We start from the raw sequence: 14,840 nt of genomic DNA on the forward strand, positions 1-14,840 counted from the left end.
TCATGTTGCTAGACTGAATTGTGATTTTACTTTAAGGTATCTAGCCTTAGTAATTGGTTTTTAATATTTGGCCCTTGAGATAGGCATAGAGCATTAAGTTAAAATAATAGTTTATTTAATGCTTGCTTTAGCTAAGTTTATGAATTGGCTGGCTGTTCTCAGCAAAATAGTTTTTTCTTATTATTTCAACATTACAAAGTAATTGCCTAATAAAAATGTGTGTTTAAAAACTATGCTTGTTTTAGTACTACAGCATGTGAAATAAATTTACTTCTAAACTCTATGGAGGACTACAGATCTTCACCCCAGGTACCAGCAGTAATATCTCAAGTCGGTTAGCTAGGCTAGATGAAAGCAAAAGTTAAATGCAATTTTGTATACATTGCTAATTCTTCTCTGCTGTAACAATGCCTATCAGTTGCAATACACTGGGATCAGAGACAGATGCTAGGTATCAAATTCTTTCATAGAGACTGAACTTACAAAGATCTTTCAGTGCCGAGTTCTGGTAACTTGAGTTTAGTGAAAGCATGAACTTCTTGAAGGATGGCAATGGTGTACATTAACTTGCAAGACAGCTGTTACCAGTATATTTATAAATTTAATTAAAAAGTGAATTGGCCAACATTAAAACTTACAAACACTTCCAAACAAAGATTTTTTTTTTCCTGTTGCAAAATTTTATTGTGTATTTTATTTTTTAACAAAGGTCATAGAATGAACACAGCCATCATCCAAAGATCATCTCTGATTATTGCTATCAAAACTGAGAAAGAACAAAATGTCTCCTGCAGATATGTCTGGACAAAAACTGACTTCTAGAATCTCAGCAGCAAATAGGACAGTAATTAGAGATATCATTCCTGTAAGTGTAATTAATTTAAGACATATCTTGATCCATATTTCCATTTCCTCTCCAAAGGAAAAAAAACCCAAACCACTACTGAAATATTTCTGGCTTTGAAAACTCGAGACTAAACATTAAGGGCTATTTCTGGGACAAATAAAAAGTAGCTTTAAAATCATATTTTGATATATTTGATCTGCCAAAAATATTTGAATGAAAGTCGTACCATGCCCATAATTATCAGAATAAGTCACTTTCATGCATTAGTCAAACCAGAAGAAAATGGCTATGGCTGGTGTAAGTTGTAATACAGCATTTCCCACTGTGACACCAAGCCTAAAGAGAGAATTCAAACTAGGCAAGTCACATTTGCTCTGCTATTGGCATTTGGGTTTGAGGGATGCTTACAACTTCCAAAAATCACACATGTTGTGTTCCAGCAGTGGGAAGCCTTGGAACCTTATGTACATATTTGCAATTTTTCAGTCTACACACTTCTTCTTATGGTTTGGACTCATGAAAATGATGGCCATCTTTCCTCTTTTCTGAAAGACTTTCTGAACCACAACCCTACCTCTCTCTTGCCAGTGGATTACATTTGTTCACATGGTACCAGAGTTAAGAGTCAGACAGCTGCAGTGGCTGTGATGTTCTCGAAGTACCCTGGCATGCACAGCTCTCATTTGGAGGACACTGAGACTGGAGAGAACACTCAGCCACAACATTATTGTTACACACTTACATAGCTCATTATATCAAGAAAGATAACAAAGGCATTTTACAAGGACTGCACACATTTCACCACTGCAATGCTGCCAGTTTGGAGGGTAGTGAACAAATATCCCATGACAGCCAGCAAACTCACTGGTGAATGCAGTGTCTTGGCTACAACAGCAGCATTAACCATTTACTTGTGTGAGAACAGTAAGAGGTGACCAAACTCAATCTTCCTCTAACATTCAGTCAGAATTAAAAAAATACAGCAAATCGCCCATGTAATCTACTGTAGAAAACCCAACATTTGAGTCACTGTTACAGGAAGACAAACCCATTTGATCTTGGTAAGCCAAGAGTCTACAGATATTTTGTGACAGTCATTTTGGTTCAAGAATAGGAAACAATAAAACAAGCTTTGACTGCTCTTTAAGAAAATAAGCAGACTTCAAATGATCCACCCAACTTCTGCCTGGTGAAAAATTAATTATTTGTACAGACTTCACTTCCATTGTCCCATTCCCTCCTCAATGTTTCCTAGATGTTATACATAACGAAGATCTATCCAAGTTTGGGAGATATTATAGGTTGGGTCTTGAATCACAGAAATTAATTGTCATCTGACTGCATTTTTATTATTATTTATAACAGGATAATATTAAAAAAGCCTAATTCTAGACCTAATGAACCTAGAATCTGTATCAAAAAAGTAGTACCCTGAAAAGCCTACACAAGAGAGCAAGTAACAACTTACTTGAAGCAACTAGATAAGTGGGTAACAAAACCAATAAAATTGACAAGTTTATCAGAAAAACTGTACAAAATGCAATGCTTTGAGGACTACAGAAAGAAGAATTTCAGAGAACATAAATCAGGTCAGAGCTTTTGCAGATTTTATAGACAGGTATTTGTTATGTAGTACCTACAGGTAGGGATCATAGTTTTATAAATGAGGCAAGCTGAAAAAATAGAGGAAAAAAAGTGGGTAGGAACTTGGAAGAAAGTGTGAGAAACTAGTGTTGGCATGTTTTTAAACCAAGGAGAGATGGTAAAGAAGGGGAAAAAAATGGAAAGAAATTAGAAGGAGAAGTATAGACTTTTTAAGTTCTGAGGCAGTTGGTGCATCCATCTACATCTCTACAGGGAAGATCATCGTGAGCTGTGAAAAACACCCTTCCCATCAGTAGTCTCTAGGAAGTGCTCTCCCAGCAAGTGGAACATCAATTTGATGTTTGTCTGAACATCAATTACGATTCTTCATTTTTGGCTTCACCATAGTAAACAAAGGTTTATTCTTAGAATGTACAGAAAGGAAGAAGCATGTGAACTCTGAACAGGCACAACAACTTGCATCAAAGATATGAAATGCCACTCACTTTCATCATGTTTCTCTGTCATTGTTGCAATGAAATAAAACTGATTGGGTTGTTTAAAGAAAGCCCTCCCCTCTCCCTCGAGGTGCATAGGGATATACAATTAGGGCACAAAACCTCTTTGGATTTCAGTGTAGCAGAGGAAATGTAAACATACACACACACACACATACATATATGTACACATATGCACACATACACACGTATCATAGAGTAATTACGGTTGAAAACTATTTCCAAGACTATTGAATCCAACCTTTGACCAATCACCACCTGATAGTAGCAGCAACACAATTTTAATCACTTTTCTCGAAAACAAAACCTTAAATTATTGAATCCTTTGGTAATCATGCAACTCTGTGAATAAAGCACTGGAGTACAGCTGGCAAAGCCTGACTGTTATCTCTGACACAGACTCTAACCAAGGCATTTTACCTTCCTTTGCCTCAGCACATCTGCATGCAAAAAGGGCTATGTAAACCTGGTGTTAGTTACTTGGAATGTCTCTCACAGCTTTCATTCAACAAAATGGCAGCATCTTCATATGCAACTGAATGATCTCTATAAAACTTAAAAGAGCTTGGGTCTCAAGATTGACCCAGGGGAAGCACAGGACTGTGTTAAATCTAGTAGAGACCAAGAATTGAACTTGTGCGAGTTTCTCCTGGAGACTCACAGTGAAAGGTGATATTCCTCTTATCTTGATATTTTCAAACAGTTTATCTCATGCTGTTTGATGACAGGAAATGAGCCATATAAAATCAGTCATATAGGTATCAGCAGCAGTAACTCCTTTTTCCAAACTGTGTCATTGGGACATAAACCCTGGGCCTCTTCCAATCTCACATTTTTCCATTCTCATGGTTATTCTCCCATCTTAATTCCATAGATTTTTTTTCCCCTTTTACTCTGCCACAGAAAGCAAAAGCATTTCTTACATGGCAGAAAAACAGAAGTTATGAGATATTCTAGACTGTGGTCAAACATTGCTCTCCAAATGAAAAACACGGTCAATTTTAACCAGGCCAGTACATGCTTAAAAATCTTCAAAACTGCTAATAAAAATATTTTAAATCTATAAGCCATATAAAATTTATATATTTTATGAAGTAGATGTATAATCTATAATGCAGCTATACACACAGCTATATAATTTATAATAAGAATTGCATGGCCAGGTTTTGGCCCAGGTTTGGGAATCCATTTTTCAGCCTGACAACCTGCAGTGATGTGTCCTTTTGCTGCCCACTGGGGCTGTGACCTGCTCTCCCAACACTGCCAGAGCCTGCAGCACGTGCTGCTGAACACTGTGAGTCACACTGCTGGATGTCTGCCATGGGAAGCAGAATAGTGCTGGACAAGTTCCCACGTATGCATTTCAGATTTACTTCTCTCAAAGACAGTCCCTGACCTTGACTGTGGTCTTTTAAATTTATGGATTGGTAACAGGGAGCTGAGGAATGAAAACACTTGAAGTTCCTTACCCTTCATATCTACCGCACAAGTTGGCTGTTGCCAAGTGTCAGCATCAGCCCAGTTTTACCCTGTAACAGTGCCAGGGTAGAAAAACTGTATCTTATCAGAGAGAGTATGAAGTCTGTCTTTTAACAGGTCCAGGTGCTTCTTTGTCTGAGGGATGTGAAGAATTCATTGCTGGAAACTCCTCTCCCCAGGGCATCTACCTCTTGAAAACAGTAGCTACCAACTGATTTTTGCTAGACATGCACCCAATTTCTTTGCTGGTCAAGCAAAGTTGATATGATTTTCAGGAAATCCTGCTGAAATCAGTGAGCCTCAGTCATCAGAAAACCACAGAAATGTGAAGTATCTAAGTGTAATATAACAGCAGATTTCCAAGAGAGATGCTCTGTTGTCCTGAAACAGCATCAGAGTTTTCAACTTTTAATAACCAGGCACTAAAAAAAAACCCCTACTTTTTCACTTCTTCCTTACATCATGAGTCCCCTTCCTGTCCATCACAAAAGCTTGTACGTGAAATTGTTTATACTGACTAATGACTTCTGTAATGGAGTAGACAATTATTCAGTTCCTAAAGCAAATGGATGTTAAATACAAGGATAAATTTACTTTTTTTTTTCCCCTGGGACTAGCTTTGATGTTTATGTTGCATCTGTTACCTTACCTTCCATAATAGCACAGCCAGCAATAGGAAGATGAGAATTCCCACCAGCAAACTGATGGCAATGATCCATCCGACAACATATCCACGAGGCTCCAGATTGTGCAAAGCCTCAAAGACCACCTACAAAGCAATTAGAAAAAGATCTTTTTATGACTGGAAGTTGTATTGTTTTCTCTTGTACTCATCTTATGAAACACATTGCATGGTGGCCTCACTGGTGATATTTCATCTGTCAAACAAATATGGAATGCGTCCTTAATTTAGTGCTTTCCATCTATTTTTTGCAAAGGATTTAAAGCTTTCAAGTGGACTTTGAGTAGTCATGTGTTGAAACCAGAGAATATCAGCTTCCACTCCAAAGTAGCAGCTACCCTGCCAACCCCAAACCTCAGACACTGAGCTTGTTCTGGTGCTGGGCCACCAAGGTGCACAAAGTTTTGAATTAAAAATGTCATCCTTTGGATTGGCAGGGGTTGCCACGACATTTTACATGGTTTGTCTCACCATGTTCTGGCCCTGCCAAACACCCTGATGCTTCACATGAAACACTCATGAGGAGCTGGCTAACTTTCTTTTCACAAAAAAAATTGGATGACCCATACATCCCCATTAAATACAAATCTTCCCTGATGCGCTTCACAAGAAACATGGTGTGAAAGAGGCAAGGGCACATGCAGTCATGGGTTCTTGTGGGGATGCAGAGAGCTGTTCTCTCTCTTTTTCTGAAGTATGTATGTCAGGGAAATACAGCCAACAAAGAGCCTTCCTTCACCATCTGCTTAAGGAGAAAATGGGAGCAAACAATACTATTCCCATACTCTATGTGAATTTTCAGTCTCTTATTTTCAGTTCCTTAGTGGAAAACTCAAAACCAGCTCTACTCAGTGAGGGATATTTCTATGTTAAATTTTGCAATTTAATATCCAGAAAATGCAGAGAGGCAGCAGGGACTTTTTTAAAGGTAATACATTTTCTTTGTCTGGCTTTGTTTTGCAAGATGAAGTAGTCAGTTTTTCTCCTCCTTCACAAACCATCTTCATCATTTTGCTTAAAAATGTCAAAACCATTTTGTAGACAAGAATTGCTAAATTAGTCTTTAAAAAAAAAAGTTTGTGGAAAGTGAGTGAAAATCCAGGAGTTATAGTCACATACAACTACGCAATCCCAAGATACTCATCTTTAAGAGGCCAATAAAAGACCCATGAAATACCTTCACTCACCGCTGACCCTGTTCAAACAGTTTCATTTATGAGACGGTAACGGGAATGCACTACCATGCAATTCATATGGATGTTGAAGGTGAGCATTCAGGAAAAGGCTGCAAAAAGGAAGAAAATGGCAGCACTGGTACAAGGGCCAGAGAGGCCCTTGCTTCTCTAGCCGTGCAGGTTTCCAAGCCTCAGAAAAAGCCATGGGCATCCTCACTGAGTGCAGGCAACAGCCCTGCTTTGAGTGGTAGATGACACAGGACAGCCTCTCAAGATCCCACTAATGAACATTTCTCTGTCTCTATAAGCATGTGGTAGCCTCAGCAAATAGCCACAAAAATTACAGCCACAGATGAGAGAAACTAGGTGAGAAGGGCTATAGTTTGTGATTGTGTTCCCATAAAGAAACAGTCAAGAGATCCTTCATTTCAGTTTCACAAGTTAACGCTGATCAAGGCCACAGCTTTTCTGGAGGAGGAATTTGAACATAGCTGACTTACACACACTGCTTTATTCTATCAATGAGATGTTACTAGGCACTTCAAAGAATCACAGAATGGGTAAGGTTGGAAGGGACCAAAATGCGTCACCAGGTGCAACCTCCCTGCTCAAGCAAAATCATCCCAGAGCACATTGTATGCAATTGCATCCACATGGCACTTGAATTTCAGTGAGGGACCATTCACAACCTCCCTGGGAAATCTGTTCCAGTGCTCAGTCACTTGCACAGTAAAGAACTTCTTCCTCAAATTCAGGTGGAACTTGCTGTGCACCAGTTTCTGCCTATTGCCTCTTATCCCATTGCTCAGCACCACTGAGCAGAACCTGGTGCATTCCCTTGACACTCTCCCTTCAGACACTTACAGACATTGATGTGGTCTCATTTCAGTCATCTCCCGCTGAGGCTGAACAGGCTCCTTTCCCTCAGCATATCCTCATAAGAGAGATGCTCCAGTCCCTTAATCATCTTCACTGCCCTTCACTGGACCTGCCTCAGGAAGTTCATCTCTTTGTTGTACTAAGGAGCCCAGAAGTGGACACAGTACACCAAATGTGTCCTCACCTGGGCTGGGTAGACAGACAGGACCACCTCCCTTGACCTGGCAATCAGGGGCAGGATCACCTCCCTTGCAATGTGGCGATTAGGACAACCTAATGCACTCCAGGATAACACTTGCCACAAGGGCACAGTGCTGGCTCATGGACAGCTTGTCGTTCACCAGGACCCCCAGGTTCTTCTCCTCAGAGCTGCTTTCCAGAAGTTTGGCCTGAAGCTTGTACTTGTGCATAGGGTTATTCTTCCTTCATTTCCCTTTGTTGAACTTCAGACAGCTCTTCTCTGTCCATCTCTCCAACCTGCTGAGGTTCCTTGGAAGGGCTGCGCAGTCCTCTGAGGTATCGGCCACTCCTCCCAGCTTTGCATTGGCAGTGAATTTGCTGAGGAGGCCTCTGTCCCTTAATCCAAAACATTGATGAACAAGTTAAACAATACTGGACCCAGTATCAAACCTTGGGGGACCACCGTAGTGACAGACTACCAACTAGACACTGCCACTGATTATGACCTTCTGAGATCTGCTATTCAGCTACTTCTCAATCCACCTCACTGTCCACTCATCTAGTCCACACTTGCTGAGTTTGCCTATGAGGGTACTGTGAGAGACAAGTGTCAAAAGCCTTGCTCAAGTCAATGCAGAAAATACCCACTCCCCTCATCCATCCAAGTAGTTGTCTCATTGTAGAAGGCAATCAGGTTGACCAAGCATGATTTTCCTTTAGTGAATCCATGCTGAGTACTCCTGATCAGCTTCTTGTCCTTCATCTGGATAAACACAGCCTCCAGAGTGAGGCACTCCATCACCTTTCCAGGGATTGAGGTGCCTGGCTGGCCAGTACCTGGGCCCTCCTTCTAGTCCTTTTGGAAGACCATTGTGACATTTCTTTTCTGCCAGTTCTCAGGCACCATTCATGATGGCCACAACCTTTCAAAGATGATCGTGAGCAGCCTCGCTCTGGTGTCATGACAACGAGACTCAAAAACATAGCAAATGGACACAAACTAAGCTCTACATATACAGCATTATCCAAACATATTCCCATAACTAGCACCACAGTGCTCAAAATAGCTCTTGAACACGGACCAGTTCTTCACCCAAGAAGAATTTCAGCCTTTCAAATATTAGCACAAAGCCTTTGTCAGACTTTTAAAGACATTTTGCTGAACTGAGTGTTTCCTAAGCAGCAGAGCTTCCCTCACAGCCAGTGTAAGGGAAATACCAGACAGAGAGATCAAATACAGATCTTGTGCCTTCCTCGTATTTCTGAGCCAGCTTGGAAAGATGATCTGACATAGCAGTCCATTTTTCACAGATACTAAGGTTAGAATCCATCTTACAGACACAAGTTTGATAACGATTTCTTAGATGACAAGGCACTAATATTACTTTCCTGACTCTAAAAACCACCCAACTTACATTTTAAGTATTACCAGCTTCAGCAAAGAGACCTTTCTAGCAGTTCCTGGGTGCAAAATGAGGTCGTGCCTTCTCTCCACTAGTCAGAGAGTAAATGTTAATGTATCACAACCTCCAACACAACAGACCTGTACGCACTTCATGCTGCCAAAAGACAGAGCCAGGAATAGCTGCAGAGATGAAATCATACATAATCTCTGCATCAAGAGCTCCCCATTCCAGGTTTGAAGCACACTGGCTAGAACAACTTGGCTATAGTTTTGCAGTTACAGCATGAGCTACAACGGTAGAGCAACAACAGTTTCTTATCTATCTGGTTTCTTCCAGAAGTCTGGAATCAACATACATGCTTAAAAAACCCCATTCATGGTGTGGAGAGAACACGTATGTTGTACTTAACTGATGTCCCTACACATCTTAAGCCCTCAAAACCTGCCTGTACTAAGTCACTGAAGTAAGTTTTGGTGAGGCAGCTACCAACAACAAAAAACCCAAGCCAAGCCCCTGTGTAACAGGGTGGGTTCTACAGCTGCTTGAGAAAGTGAGGCTGAGCACCATACAGAGTTCAGAAAACAGTATCTTTATTAACAGGAGTGATCGAATAGCAGAAACCCAAAGAGAAATGGAGGGAGACAAGGAGGCAGACTAAAGCACTAAGCCCAAACGTGTAAGCACCCCATTCACTACACTTACTCACATAAGGTTGTCTTACCAACTCAGAACACTCCCCCCAAAGGCAGGGGCTACATCTTCTTGGCTTTGGCAGACAGCATGTGTCCCCGCTGTCTTTTGGGGGAAAGAACCACCAAAATCAAGGAGCACGAGACCTCTCACCTGAGCCTGATGGAGACCTCTGGCTGGGGAGGTGAGGCTACCACCCTCCAGGAAGAGGTTGCAGACCCTGGTGCTCTCTCTCTCTTCCTCCTTGCTATCCCCCCCTCAGCTCTCCTCCAAAGGCTGTCAACCAACAGGAGAGACTCAAGTAACTTTAGTTTACGCAAAGTCTGTCTTCAAGGATGAAGCCTTCACTCTATCAGCTTTTGTTTCCTAGAACTTGGCAGGAAAAGGATAAATCTTTTCACAGGTGGCATTGCCAAAAACACAGACTGAAGGGTCAACAGTTTTAACTCCCGACACACCCTGTCAAATCAGACTGAGTAGACAGTCAGTGTACATTGCATGTCTGGAGTATCTGAAAGAAGCCAGTACAGTCAGTGGTGGGAGGCCAGGGAAGGAAGTCATCCCTGGGGGGAAGTCTGGAGGCAGAGGGTGATGGTACTAAAGACAGGCACACCATCCATCACCCACCACTTGACCCACTGGCCATTGTGCAGGCTCTGAAAGCTGATCTTGAGCAAACTTTGAATTCCTCATCTCCTCCATCCCAACAGCACAGCCCTGACGGGATGGTCAACACCTTGGGGAACACATGGCAATCCCAGCTCAAGTAGCCACAACCAATCAAGAAGACAGGAGTGATAAGAGTAACTGATGCAGAAGATAAGGGGGTTGGGTTAGGAAAGCATCCCAGAGAGGGCGGTAGGGGCAGCAGCCGTCTGGCTCACATGAAGCACATGCAATGGTGATAAAATACGGAGTGGATTAGAGGTTTGTTTTCAGACTCTGATGAAATGTCAGGGAAAGGCCATGAAAAAAACTTCTCTTGATGATGTGTGAGGAGTTTTAGTTTCATATTTATCTTTTTCATTTCACATTGTACATGTGGGATCTGAATGTAGGAATGCCCAAGAGGCTGTATCTTGGTTAACAAACTAAAAAGAATCAGAGTTTTTTTTAGTGCTTTTAAAACAGCCTTTTTCAGAAAAGCATACAAGCAAGAAGTTAAGAAGTTAACTGAGCAGGAATTTTTGAAAAGCTTTGAAGTTCATACTGTACCAAAGCCCTTTCCAGAATAGATACACGCTACTGTATTGGGACTCAGAAAGACAAGAAACATACTTCAGCAAAATCTGGTCAGAAAAACATAATATTTCTTTCTTTTTGCTTATGAACACTAAATGAATTTTATGCACTTGCACCATGAACCACAGCACCATGACTTACACAAGAAAAGCTATTTTATTTCTCTATTACCACCCAAAATATTTCTGGTCTTTCAAACCACACTGCACTGCTGTCACACTTTTCCATTTAAGTGCTGTTATGCCTGGGGGGACTTCAGCAGTAAAGACACCATCCACCTATACATCTGTAAATATATGCATATGCAACTCTTTTATTTTTTATTTATTTAGATATGCTACGAAAAGCATTGCAAGTTCTTGAAAAATGCAAACCTGAGGTGTCCTTGCAACCTGCTTGTCTCTATCCTTGGGAAATTAACTGTATTTTATTGTTATTGTGTATTGTTCTGTTCCTTTACCCAAGTGTGCGTTTCTACCTGCCAGACTGCACTGTAAAGACAAGAAAATCTGTAAAAGGAATGTTACAATAGCAGATGGAAAGGTAAAACAATGAAATGAAAGACCGAAACATGGTGAAAACAATCAAGCAGCAAATAACCCACTGACATGAGGCTGCAAAGCTGCTGGAGGAAGCTCCAGCCAGGCATCCAAAAACAAAGCTGGAGAGAACTGCTGCCTTAAAAATGCTGAGTGTTTCTGAAAAACAAGAGAGGTTGGTGGTGGATTACTGAGGAGAAGCATTCCTAAATGTATTAAAAAAAGGCTGGGACATCATGAGCACTGTCCAGTACCACAGACTGCTGCTGCTCCTTCCAACAAACACAGAGAACAGGCCAAAGTCCTCCACGCTGCAGGCAGACAGCTAAAGCTTAGCCATGTGAATATGCATTTAAATCTCTTTGCATATAAAGGTACCTTGCAGGTCCTCACAACCATATAATTAATTTTTATAAGTTTTTCTTCTTGCTGCTATCCTTCTCCAAAAAGATTTGTTTGTCATTGCAAACATAAACCTAAATCCCAAGGGAAAAAGATATCCATGGAGGACAACCACTTGTCTGTGTTGCATTAAACCTGGGATGCCTGAGCTGAAAATGAGAGAAAAGCAGACACTACCCAGATGGCAGGAAATGTTCAAAGGTTTCATGGAGCATACCTGCACTGAGCTAGCACACCAGACAGGTATACAGCAGCCTTAAGCTCTACAGGGCACTACATTGCAGGAGCTGCATGTGTTTTATCTGGGCTTGCCTTTTCATGCATTCAACTTTGCATGCCCTCACTTCCAAGACAAGAAGAATCAGAGACATTCAGATGGTGTTGCAGTAGGACAATCCAGCCAGTTCTCCATTCCACATTGCATAGGAAGTCATTTTGCTCCTTAAGAGTGATCCTTCTCCTCCTGCACACAAGCAGTGAGCCCAGAATGTGGATCCCTGGATCTGGTATTTGACTACTGTGGTCTCATGGAGCTTACTGTTGGTTTGGCCTCACATGCAGAGGAGATGGGAGCCAAACCTTCATGGAAACACACATATGCTGAATAAAATTAACTATGCCTTCTGAAAATACCACGCCATCAGTTTCAGCCAATATACTTATGTCAATACCACTGTCATGACAAAGCCAAATTCAAACTCTGCTCACTTTCTTAATGTGATTTGTCCAATACAAGAGTTCAAACAGCTTATTGAAATCAGAGACACAAAACACAATTCCAAATCACATAAAATTATATACAAATCCAGAGACATTACTTCTGAGAACTGCATAAATGAATCTTTTTTTTAAAAAATGGGTTCACTTCAAAGACAGCTTAGAGATCTTTACATACGCTTTTGCATCTCCCTTATGAATTGTCTACTTGAGCTTCTGACAAAGCTGGTGTTTATACAGGTGATCCACTGGTACTTCTTATACTGAAGTCACAAATATCAGTCTTCAATTTGTCTTCTTTACAGAAAGTTTGCACTCCAGTATTACACACTAGATTGCAAAAGTTCCCAGTGAAGTAATAACACCTGGTTTTAAAGAACTATTTAAACATGCTAATATAATTCTACATTTAGCCATAGAGAGTAAAAAGGCCTGCTCAACTTTACTATGATAAAGTGTCTAAGAAAATGGTTTTCAGTGTTAGGGAACACTGCCATGAACAGACTCAAGCACAACTGTTCAGAAGGAGCTGCTATCCAAATGGATATGGTACAGCAGTCCACGGTCAATGAAGAGTACAGGATGAACTTTAAAAAGGAAAAGAGGAACATGAACAAAGACGTTTTCTTTCTCCTGTCTATATTTCCAGCTGAATAGTTGTGGCTTGCAACAAGTACTATTCCTTTCTGCATTCCACAAGAAGAAAACAGGGAAAAACGAATACCTTAAGCCAAACCACGTCTTAAATTTTTGCCTGAACATGACCCTATGCAAAACATACAGCAACAGCAAAGCCAACAGACATATGGAAATAGCATAAAGAGAGAGCAAATTGCACTCATTTGAGAAAAGACTTGAAACCAAAAACTGATGTTACATGGCTACAATATGTCAAGCATGCTCTTTTACAGCTAGGATTTCCCAGGACCTAGAAACAGTCTCCTGTTTCAAGATTAATACAGCTTCCCAGCACACACAGTGCACTTTGTAATTGATGCAGCTCAAGACTTGATGAAAGGCTTTCTCGGAACAGGAAAAGAGTAATTTCTTTTTTTTTTTAATTTGTTTTCCTTTTTTTTCCCTCCAAGCATTAGATAACAATGAAATACAGCAGAGCTTGCATTCCTAGATAAAAGCATTTCCAAATTTTGAACATTAAATAACAGTAATCTCACACATTTTACATTGTGCTCATCATTGTGAGAGACTCTAAAAACCTTTGCAGGTGAAAAATATTTGGCATAGAGATCCTAGCTCCTTCCATTTCACTTGGGGTGTAGGAATCACAGTCAGGTGTTACTTCAGTCATTAATGAAATTTTGCCACACAATTGCAAGATTTTCTCTGTGCAAACTGCAGAAGTATAGACAGATCAAGCAATATATTAACAAATCAGGGCTGCAGGTCACTTATAAGGTTCATTCCCAGTGAAGGTTAGCTATGTTTTTCTATGCAGCTGTCAAGCCTATTCTTTTATGCACATTAAAATGGTCCAGAAATCTGACAAAGAAAATAAAACAGAAGGGGAAAGATGAGGTCCTGTCCTAGAAAATAATTGCTTTTTCTGACAGGTATAATAAAATAGAAAGTCAAAATTAGGGTTACAGACATGATTGTTGAGGAATACATCTGGTGCAGGTAGCTCAGTTTGCAAGCTGCAGATTGAACTGTGGATTGAGATCTGAGTGGGAGCCTGAGATGAGAGGGCATGAACCCTGTAGTTAATGACGTGTAGGAAGATGGGTAGTGCCAGCCAGGTGAATGGACACTGAGAGACACAGCAGGAGCAGTGAACTGTCAGCCTTTTGGGTTACAGAAGGCAGGAAGACCAGTGGAGCCAATCAGGTGGACGAACACTGGGAGACACAGCAGGAGCAGAGAACTCAGGAGGAAGAGGGAGACTTGCATGCAGCTCGGACTGTGAGGGTATTGAAGCCCAGGGGTTCCTTGGTTGGGCATCCTCCTCTTCGGGACCCAGCTTAGGCTGCTTCTGTGTTACTGCACCCTGAATAAATGGTTTGATGGAACTGGACATCTGAGACTCTGCTATGGGAAACCTGGGGTTGAACTGGTAAGGAAACCTGGTCTGACCATGTTTGAGTGGAGTTTGTAAGGAGTCAAGAGGGGCACTTGTTGGCTTAACTGGAGCTACCCAGTGTGAAGGGGCTTCAGTCCCAGCAGTGACAGACTGGTGTTGGGAGTGCATCTGCAAGAGAGTTTCATGAATGGTCAGACTGGGAAGTTTCCTTAACACGATGGTGGAGAAGATGAACATTATAGCGGTGCCTCTACTTTCAGACTTAAAGTAGTAAGGAGATGCAGGCTTAATTTGGCCAGATGTCAGTGTCACTCACTTTAATGGAGGCAATAAGACAGTGGTTACATAGGCTGCTGGTGATGACATTCACTGGAGAGAGACGGATAACTGAGAGTAAGGATCTAAATCATGTTCTGAAAATAGACAGAAAGAAGATTACCTCTGATACTCATGTGAGAGGGA

At 41.1% G+C, this 14,840-nt stretch overlaps 1 protein-coding gene across 1 annotated transcript in view; it reads right to left on the minus strand.

Annotated features, from left to right (window-relative positions):
- The window catches only part of ITGA9 (integrin subunit alpha 9), a 203,748-nt gene that overhangs the window by 11,877 nt on the left and 177,031 nt on the right, over positions 1-14,840 (minus strand). Inside the window, exon 27 of the mRNA XM_071561537.1 lies at positions 5,078-5,197. Coding sequence (XP_071417638.1) covers positions 5,078-5,197 — 120 coding nt within the window. The remainder of the gene's footprint in view (positions 1-5,077; positions 5,198-14,840) is intronic.

This window comes from Pithys albifrons, chromosome 7 (genome assembly GCF_047495875.1).
Source record: "Pithys albifrons albifrons isolate INPA30051 chromosome 7, PitAlb_v1, whole genome shotgun sequence".
Taxonomy (NCBI): Eukaryota; Metazoa; Chordata; class Aves; order Passeriformes; family Thamnophilidae; genus Pithys; species Pithys albifrons.